This window comes from Spermophilus citellus (assembly GCF_964194105.1).
Source record: "Spermophilus citellus genome assembly, chromosome: 11".
Lineage (NCBI taxonomy): Eukaryota > Metazoa > Chordata > Mammalia > Rodentia > Sciuridae > Spermophilus > Spermophilus citellus.
This window is the reverse complement of record NC_138192.1, coordinates 28209416-28219683: the sequence shown is the minus strand read 5'-3', so window position 1 is coordinate 28219683 and position 10268 is coordinate 28209416. Positions and strand designations below refer to the sequence as shown.

Here is a 10268-nt window from a genome sequence, read left to right as displayed (position 1 = left end):
TTCTGGGGGACAATGGCCTGGATTAGTACCTGGAGGTGAGCAGAGAGGTCAGGGGGGCTTCGCCTTCCCCACTCTACCCTTCCTTCCAGGGATGGGTCCCCCCACTTTCAAATGGTAATCGATGCGGCCGTGGTGAAACATAATTAGTCTTGGGACTAGAAGGGTAAACAAATACGTAATTCATGAATTTGCTAATTGTCCTTCATTTTGATCTTCTGCCATCTCTGCTAGCTTGAGTGACATACATCTCATGGCAAGGACTCAGAGAGTGCCGGGAGCGAGCCGCGGAGGCTGTTGGCATGGGAGCTGGACACCTGGTCTGACCCTCCTCCAGCTGCCCACCGCCTCAGACATCACACAAGGCAGGAAGCCCGTGGCACTCAATTGTTTATTTTCTGAAACTGTACACAAACGTAAAATACTTTAACAGCCAGTCTATGGGGGAGATTGTTTGGTTTTAAATTATTATGAAACAGAACCTAAGGGGAGCTTTTATTAAATAAACATAAAGATGAGGATTTAAGGGTACACACCTGCATTCTACCAGTCATTTTTTTTTTTTACTCTAGCTTCTGGGTGTGTGAGGATAGAAAAGACACATCGAACTGAATAAACAAAATCCGTTTATACCCTGAAACGTTGGCAGGCCACTCAAGCGATTGTTCAGAACGTCCATCTCACAGAAGATGGCCTCACCATCTAATAAAAATTAAAACTGATCTGTTGGCCTCTTTGGTTCCAAAATTATGTATAATACATTTAACTGTATTCATTTTTTTGATGCTATAAAAATAACTTCTTTTTTTCAAATGGCAGTTTCTGACTAACCCATGCAACTAAATCAGTGCAAACATTAAAAGCAATCATTCGCTTAAAAAAGAAGCAAAGGATTTCATTTCAAGTATAAAAAATATAAAAAGAGTCATACGAGTCCAGTTTCGTCTAGTGTGGGTCAACCCTTTAAATTGCATAGTTCACGTGGCACTTGGACATCTAGAGGGAGAGCGACTTCAGCGCTCTCTCCCCCCGGGGGCCACTTCTGGACACGCGCAGATCGGCAAGTGCTATATCATGTGCGTCAGGCAGGTCAGCAAGTGCTATGCGGGGCAGGTAGGCAGGCGGGTGAGTGGGCAGGTGCCATGTCCATGGCTGGCCCCGGTGGCCAGGGCCCACCCACGCGGGCAACTTCTGCAAAGCAGTGAAAGCCTTCCCCATCTCTCCAAGGCCAGCAAAGTGGCTCCCTTCCCCCACCCTGTGCTGAGGGACACCCAGCAGCATTTCCAGAATGCCTCTTCCAACTCCCATTGCCTCCTCTGGGCTCATCCCTTGCCTAGTGGTCATTCCCAGCCTCCCCCAACCAGTCCTAGAGGAATCTCCCCAGGGAAGGGCACCGATTGCAACTTTTCTTCTTCTCATTTTGAACAATTCCGTTTTTCACGTCAAAGGTCATACCTGATAGAAAAGTCTTTACAGTTCTACAACTGGCACAAAGGACCTGTCAACTGTTGGAGATCAGTTAAAGCATCAAATTAAGACCCCATCCTCTCCCACCCTCCCCACCCCACAAACACACACACACACACACACACACACACACACACACACAAGTCGTGTCAGGGACCCGAGTGACAAACAGTCGAATGGTCATTGCCCCTGCTCCTCAGTCTCTGACAGGCGGTGGACTTCCTGGGCCTCCTGCCCTCTACCAGGGCGTGGAGGGACAGTTTCCCCAGGTCTCGAGGCATGGAGGATGCCAGGTGGGGAGAAAGGGGCTGCTGCAGCAGATCAGGCCTGGTACAGCCCAGGGGGACACACAGCCTGCCGCACGGCTCCCCACCCTGCTTTTCTTCTCCATGGCACTCTCTCTCTCTTCCTCTCTCTCTCTCTCTCTCTCTCTCTCTGTCTCTGTCTTTGTGCTTTTATGTGTGCTCAGAAGGCGCGATTCAGAGTGGCCCGGCCAGCTGGTGGGAATGGTGGCTGCTCACCCCATTCTCCTCGATTGACAGGCATTGGTAGCTAAGCTGCCATTTGTCACCGCATCCATTTGCTGGTATCCTGGAGGCTGCTGTGTGGGTGGCAGGATGCGTCTGGCTGTGCGTGTCTACGTGTGCATTTGAAAGTCTCTCCTGTCAGCTGGGGGCTCTCCCTCTAACTTTGACCGGTTGCTGTATGGAGTAGTAGGCAATTCTCTCTGGCTTCACCCTGGCCCTCTCCCTGCAGCCCACTGGAATGACCGCACTCAGCCCACCGGGCACCTCCTGTTCCCGCAGGGGCTGGAAGAAGCCCACCGGGGACTGTCGTCCACACCCCACTGCCGCTGTGCCCCTGCCCTCCGCCATCAGGCGCAGCCACACTCCTCCACGATCATGTTGGGCACGTCCCGCTTGACGATGTTGTACTCGTCATCGAAGTAGAGCATCGACATGGAGCTCAGCTTGGTGGGGATGCAGCAGGAGTTCACAGGGCCGGGGTTCAGGCCCCGCATGCGGTACTGGTTCACCACGGCCGTGTGGAAGGAGGAGGCGGAGCCGGGGACCCCGGCCAGGTAGGCCGGGCAGCTGCCCTCGCAGTAGTTCCCGTAGTAGCCAGTGGGCGCGATGATCCAGTCATTCCAGCCGATGAGCCGGAAGTCGATGAAGAACTGTTGCCTGCAACAGAGGTTGGTCCGGCCATCGCACTCCAGGCCCCGCTTGCGGATGCGATGCCTGTTGTCACCCAGCCGAGCCTGCACCACTACGAAGGGCCGGTGTGACTCCTCACCCGGGTCAACGAACACTGGCACTACGGCCAGCTCCTGGCAGCTGTCACACTGCACATCCAGGTTGAGTCGTCGCTCACCGCGCTCGAACAGGGCTTGGATGGCCTCCGTGAGCGGGAAGGTGTGCCAGCCACTGCGCTTGAGGTCCACCTTCTTCTCCACCACATTCCACCTGTCGCCGTGGCCCTGCTCCTGGAAGTACACCTTGACCCGCACCTTCCGCCGACTGCCCTTCTCCAGCACGTAAGGCAGAAGTTTCAGGTAAAGCCACAGGCTGGCCTGCACCACGAACAGGTTCTGGTTGCCTTCGTTGGAAACGAAGAAGTACAAGCGAACCCGGGAAGAGGCGAGACCATCTGCAGAGAAAGGGGAGAACAGGCCAAGTGAGCTCAAGGAGAACACGAGGCATCAGGGGAAATGGGCTCCGCTGCCTCATGCTGGAATGCACACTTGCCACACAGCTGGAAAACGTTACCGACCAGAAATACCGATCCCAGAGCCCGGGCCTCTGCCTGTAACCTGGGAGAGGCAGAAAGAATCATTTCCCATTGAGAAACCTGGGCCAGGTTGGAGCTGGAGGGTCCCGGCTTCTAAGATCCGGCCTCACCTCTCCCAGGCCAGGACTCCCTGGAGACGGCCTGTCAGGCCTCAAAGCTCAACAGAGGAACTTGTCAGGAGGCCAAGATCTTAACAAGTTGTTATGGGTATCTGTGAAATCTGAAAAACAAAACCAGGATCGCAGGGAGGATTTTGGGGTGGGTTATTCTAAGTAGGTTTTTCTCTTCTTTCTGGTTAACTTAGGGCATTGCAAAATCAAAGCTGGGCCACCTACCGCCTCTTTCCAGTGTTTACCTAAGTATGATCTGATCCAACCCCCAGTGAAACCTCCACAGCAAACAAGCCAGCTCTGCTCAGGTTTCTGACACAGGAACATGTGGCTTTGCAAGCTGCAAAGTGCAGCCCTTGTTTCCAAGTCGTTCCAAGGGACAGGACATTCAGCCTTGAAACTTGGAAGTCCAATCCTCTAACAAGACCCTGGTTCCCCGTTCATGAACGTTCAAAACCTCCAGGGAAAGCAGAGGCTGGTTGGTGAGTCTCTCAATAATTCAGCTCAACAAGAAGAGTGGCCCATGCCAGCCAGGAGATGACTCTCCTCTCATCCTACATTTGGGTGACCCTTCCCTTTGACAATCTCTACTTTTTCTCTTTCTTTAATTTTTTCTTTCTTTCTTTCTTTCTTTCTTTTTTCCAGGAACCAGGCAACTCCGTGGACACAGTTAGTTTTATGAAACCTCCCACCATGCCCCCCCAGACCTCCTTCTCCGGCCTTGCCCGGCTCCTCTAATAACACTGACATCTGACTTTGAAATGGGGGAGGCTGCAGCCTTAAAAGCTGCCTGTGACCTGAATCTGTTATTTATAAGTCAAAGAGCTGGCTCCGTGAAACGGACCAGAAATATAACAGCCCCCGCTGTCATTTTGTGCCACCGGGACCAAAAGGCCTCCTCGACCTTCCAGAGTCACATTTCTACCCTGGGCCCCAAAGCACCCTTTAATCCAAACCCTCTAATTGCATGTCGAGCTTCCCCTGACTCGGGCGGACAGCTAAAACGGCAATGCATTTCTTTCTAAGCACAACCAGCCCTGATTGTCTCTGCTTTTCTCCACACCCGGCCATGCAAAACTTTTCATCCCTTTTCATCCCCAGGCGGCATCAGCACGGTCTGACTGCTGCCTGGGGGAGCGTGGGGGGGCATCTGCAGCCATGGGCACCACCGACCCCCCTCCTCCCAGGCTCCCTGCTTGTCCCCTGTCCCTGCCTACACCGGTGCTTCCCCCCTGAGACCTTCTCTGCAGTCCTCTCTACACAAATGGGGCCGAGCTCCAGGCACAAAAGCCAGCCTGGCTCATTCAAGTCCTGAAAAGGACAGCGGAGCCGAAAGCACTTGCAGCAATTCAGTGCAGGCACGTTTTCCTCCTTCTTTTAAACTTCCCAAAGATTTTTCTCTCCCTGATTTTTAAATTTAGACAGAGGTAGAGCTCTACAATCAGGTGCTTGGGGGGGGGGGGGAATTCCAGAAAGGAGTCCTACCCTTTGTTAACTAGAAACTCTGCAGCTCGGACCAGAGGGCTGTTGCTGCTGCCAGGCAAGCCAAAGGCACGGGGCTGTCCCCGAGCCGCATCTTTCTGTGTAAATGATGGACCTGTTGAGAAGCCTGCCTTCCGCCCCATCCCGGTGCCCACACAATCGGAAGAGAGGTTGCCTAGCTCTCCCCAGCGAGGCTTCAGCAATCCTGGCAAGCCCACGCCGCCCAGCGATGGAAGCGGCCCCGGGGGCCTCTCACGCAGTCACACACACATACATGCACTCACACACACACACACACACACACACACACACACACACTCTCTCTCCTCCGGCCCACGTATATCAACAAGCACACACATCTCCATCCACACTGCTAAGCCTACACTCCGATCGTGGGAAACAAAAACATTAAGCAATCTCCAAGCAAGTGCCCACAGAGCCAGGGCCGCGCGCATCTGCCGGGAGGGGGACGCGCGCCCAAAGGCGCTGGGGCCCGATTCCCAAGAGCAGGGGTGAAGGGCCGGGCTCTCAGCTGCGTGAGTGGGGGGACCAAGAAGGGGTCTACAACCTGGGGGAAGAGAAGAGCTGAGCGCGCGGGGCCGCGGGCAAGCTGCTGGGCCGTGACTCCAGGTTGCCCCTGGGGCGCACCGGCTGTGGTGGCCGCAGGAGCTGGCAGAGAGGGAGGGAGGGGGCGCGGGCCGCTACTGGCCGCCCGAAGGCCATACCCACCTGTCTCAGCAAAGCTGATGATTTCGGAGACGCGCTCCTGGCCGTCGGCGCCGGGGCTTGCGTGGCCGTCGAGGTGTGGGATCTCCACGCGGCCATCCTCGCGTACCTTGCCCGCGTGCAGCTTGCGCAGGGCCGTGACCATGGCGGCCTTGGGCACAGCGTGCGTGATGTTGGGCCGGCCCCGCAACTGCAGGCGGTTCAAGATGTGCCGCTTCACCGCCTCCAGGAAGTCGCCGTCCACCCGGCCCAGCTCCTCAGGCCGCCGGAAGCCGCCGCACGACGTACAGGTGTCCTGCGAGGAGCCCGGAGCTCCGGGCGGCGGGGGCGGCGGCGGCGCAGCGGGCGACGGCGGGGGCGTGGGGGAGCCCCAGGCCTCGGGCCCCAGCCAGCCCGCCACCAGGAGCAGAAGGCAGGCGGCCCCCAACACCCGACCGGGCAGCCCGTCCATGGTGCGCCGCTGGCGACAAGGGCGCCCGCCGCGAGGCGAGGCGAGCCGAGCGCAGGGCCGGGCTCCGGGCTCCGGGCTCCGGGCTCCGGGCGCACCGCCCCGCCCCGCCCCCGCCCGAGCCCGCGCCCGCCCGGGCCTCCGCCCGCCCGCCTGCCGGGAGGGCCGCCGCCGGCTCGCAGGGGGAGGGGGCCGGCCGGGCCGCGGGGGTTCCCGCGCGGCGGCGAAGGGGCGCGGAGGGCCGCGGGGGCTGGAGGGGCGCGCCGGGCGCGGGCGGGTCACTGCCGCACGGGCGTCTCGAGGAGCCTCAGCATCTGCAGCCTTCTGCCCATCCTCTTCGAGTCGGGGCCCCGCAGCCCCCGCTCCGGTGAAGCGAAAGCAGCAGCGGCGGCGACTCAGCCGCGGGGATGGGAAGGTGGCGAAGGAGCCGGTCGACGCAACTTGGTCGAGACCGAGAAGAAGGTGCCGGAGCCCCCAGAGCGAAGCCGGGCGCGGCTTGGCGCGGCGCTGCGGCGGGCGCTGCGGCGGGGCCCCGCGCTCGCACCTGAGCGCCTCGCCCTCGCTGCCTGGCGCCGAGAAAGAGCCGCCGCCGCCGGCGACGGGCAGGTCGTCCCCGCCGCGGGCCGGCGGGAGGCGGCGCGGAGCGAGCGCGGTGTTGGGGAGCACCGGCCGCGCGGGCCAGCTCACAGGCGCTGCTGAGCTCTCGGCCGCGGGCCCTGCAGTCCTCTCGGCGCGTCACACGGCAAAGTTGTCTCCAGGCTCCCGGGGCGCCGCATCCACGGGCGGGCAGCGGGCGGGCCGGACGCTGCGAGCTTCTCCGGGGCCTCTGCTCTGCCCGCCTCCTCGCCGCCTCCCTCTCCCTCCGCCTGCCTGCGCGGGCCGGCCGGGCGCGGGGCGCCGGCCGAGGAAGGCGAGGCGGAGGCCGGGCTCTTCTCGCCCCGGTCTCTTCTGCCTGCCGCGGCGGTGGCGAGGTCTGCTCGAGCACCTAAAAGTCTCCCGGCGTCCCCGGGAGGCGATGCCCTAGCTCGCGCTCCCACTGGCACACGCTGCAGGGCCGGGAGAGAGCGGGCGGGTGGCAGCGGCGTCCCCGCGCCCAACCGCGGCACGGAGTGGAGAGCACACCGAGGAGGAGTTCTTGGCTTTGCCCTCTCTTCTTTTACAGTCCCCGTTTTTTCTCCAGAGGGGTAAAAATGCTGCACACTCTCCGCATGTGCGCGAGCTTTGAGATAGACGTTGGCAGAAGGGGGGGGGGGGAGCGTCGTCCTGGCCGTGCGGGAGGAGACGGTCCGCGCCTCCCGGCTCGGGCTTCCCGGGGGCGGAGGGGGAGGCGGAATCTGTTCAGGTCGGTGCTGCCCGCTCCCCCGCCCACCTCCGCTTCCCTCCGCTTTTTCCCTTTCTGCCTTAAGGAGGGGTGACTCTGCCCTCTATTCCCCCGCACCCCCCCCCCCGCAAGGCCGGGCCACTTCTGCTGCTTCGAAACTTTCCCCCCACGTGGGTGCCCCGGACCCTCGCCCAGCTGGGCGTTCGAGGCACCGATGGGCTCCGGGCGCTCGCCACTCTCCCTCCCACCGCCCCTTACCCGCGGACTCCCAGGACCTGCCCCTGTCCCAGTTGCTGTCCTCCCGGACCCAGGCTGACGGCTCTCGCCGCGCGCCCGCCCCCGGCGGTCCGGGGGTGCTCCTTCTCTTGCCCACCGGGTGAGGCGGGGCAACAACGCGCCTGGGCTCTGCGGGTGGATTCCGCTCCCGGGCTGCAGTGCCCTCATTGTGCGAGGACCCAGCCTCAAGGCCCACAGAGGCCTCTGAGCCCCGGGGCTTCCCGGACTGGTGGGGTCTGCAGCAAACCCACCCCACCCCCACCCCGCCTTGGCAAACCATGGCTCTCAGTCAAAGCCGGGTTTCAGTCCGGGCTCAGCCACTGCCAGCTTTGTAGCAGTGCTCTTGGATAGAGTCCTCATCTTCTCCAGTCTCTGTGTCCTCGTCTGTAAAGGGGGTACAGAGACACCTTATTATCACTGGCTGATTGGGAGGCCTAAACGAGGTGACGAGGCCAAGCTCCTCGCAGAACTGACGGTTCCAGGGAGCTGTTCTCTGGCTGCCAAAGAAACACTGTCAGTGGAAATCTGACTCCAGATCCTGTCCAGAACCCCGAGTGCCATCCATTCCTTTTGTCCCTTCTCAAGCCCCCACCTGTGTCGGGGGCTACACATCAATACCCACAGGGCACAGAGTTTGGGGTCAGGGACGCCTATCCACCCTTGGCCTCACCTGGCAGCAGGCAGGACTGTGAGGAAGAAGTAGGATGGGAGGTCATCTGGCTTTCTTCCGAAATGGAGATATGACCTGGGCAGAGCGTGGCACCCATCTGGGGTCCCCGCAGCCCCCCATCATGAATCTTTGGGCCAGCCGAGCACTGTGGAGCTTGGCCAGAACCGCAGGCCAGCCGAGGCCCCTAAAGTCTGGAAGTGGAGCGCCCCCTCCCTCCCAATCAGAGGAACCTACCGAAAAAGTCCCAGAGCCAAAACTAGGGCGGGGTCTGAGTTTACCAACTTGGAGTCAGAAGCAGGTGCCCAGCTAGAGCACTGAGAAGGCAGCCCTCCTGCCTGCTTAGAACCTTCTCAAGAATCCAGTTCTCTGCTGCTTCCATCCAGACTCTGTGGCTTGCCCTGTCTAGAGCCTGTGATCCATGGGCAGGAAGGAGGCACTCTACCTCCCAGGCAACCTGGGCCAGCACATCCTGCAAGGTCATCCTGCTGAACCAGGCAGCATCCCTCTTGGTGGATTTGCTTGCATCTTCTCATGGGCAAGTGCACTGTGACCTCAGGCTTTCTCCATCACCTGAGCCTCTGACTACTTGGCAAACTCATTCTCAGTCTTTAGGACCCAGCCCAATCTCTCTTCCTTGGCAAAGCTCTCCCTGACCCTCTTGTGCTCTAGATGGTACCTGTGTGATGAGGCCCCTGTGTCCGTGCCTGGCTGTTATCTCCTTACCTGTCTATCTCCAGCCCAGGAACCAGGACTCATGGGCCCTGTCTAGGGTTAGACCTGACATGATCAGGGAGCTTATTGAAAGAACGATTGATTGAATGAATGAGGGAGGTCATTAAGCCAGTGAAGGATTTAACACCACCCATCCCCCCCGCCCCAGCACAAGCCCTGGAAGAAGCATTCTTGACCTGCCCAGCTTCAACCCTTCCTACTGCCAGCCTCACCTGGTCTGGACAGGGAAGAAGGGTGGGCAAGGGCTCCCCACCTTCAGAAAGGTGCAGCATACTGCCTGTTAACCTGGCACCTGGGAAAGGCAAAAGCCACTGTGTCCTTACCGGTGGGAGGAGGGAAGAGGAGGGGGGGTCCACACTTTGCTCCCCTGGTGGAGGAGCGTCAGCCCTGCTGCCAGTCATCTGCTGGGAGGGAACTGGGTCAAGCGGTAGTCAGAAACCATCTGCTCGAGAAGCTGGGATTATCCCGCCCTCTGCTGATCCCCCAGCCCACAGGAGCCAAGGGTGTAAATTGAATCCTTCCAGATCACCTTGCACTTTTTTTTTTTTTGGAGGGAGGGACTCTTCATCCCCTCCTGAGGGGCAAGGACCTGTTCATGTTGGTTCAAAGTCTCATTTAGCATTGGGCTCAATTCTTGTGTTGGTGACCTCAGCCTTCAAACTTGGCCAGGGATGTGATTGCGCCTGTCAGTTTTGAATACAATAATGCACAACGATGCCGTAGCCAACGCCCTGCACGCAGGCTGCAGGACCAGGCCGCCCCCACACAGGATGCTGGCTCCCTGCCGCCATCAGGGACCTCGGGCCCAATGGAGAAGGCAGGGAGGAAATATGGTGACACCGTAGAGTCAGGCATACAGAAAATGGGAGAGGTATCTTCCAGCGAGCTCAGAGCACTTTGTTCTCACACCAGTTTCTGTTTGTTTGCATAACCCATCACTAAGTGTCAATTTGTGGCTGGTGAAAATTTCCAAAGTAACAAGGCACACCATAAAAGCAAGACTGAAGTCTCATTTGCAAAAAAGGATTAAGAACCCAGGTGCAGTACTTGGCCACACAGCTCCTGCAGGGTATGGGGGAAGAGAAGGCCTTAGCTGGAGAGAGGTTTTGGCAGAGTTGGACTCAAGGACCTGGCATTCACTTTCCTACCACTGCTGCTGCCAAACGTCACCATCCTACATCACGCCTCTCTAGAACAACTCGGTATCAGCATGGCAGGAGCTGTAGGCCTGGCTCATGGTGGCTTCCT

At 59.2% G+C, this 10268-nt stretch overlaps 1 protein-coding gene across 1 annotated transcript; it reads right to left on the bottom strand.

Annotated features, from left to right (window-relative positions):
* Positions 1 to 516: 516 nt before the first annotated feature.
* INHBB (inhibin subunit beta B) lies at positions 517 to 6024 on the bottom strand (the record flags this gene model as incomplete). The annotated part of the gene is made up of 2 exons (XM_081261181.1): positions 517 to 3114; positions 5577 to 6024. 2 exons carry the CDS (start codon positions 6022 to 6024, stop codon positions 2339 to 2341), a joined length of 1224 nt encoding a protein of 407 aa, XP_081117307.1. The 3' UTR covers positions 517 to 2338.
* Between the last annotated feature and the right edge of the window lie 4244 nt (positions 6025 to 10268).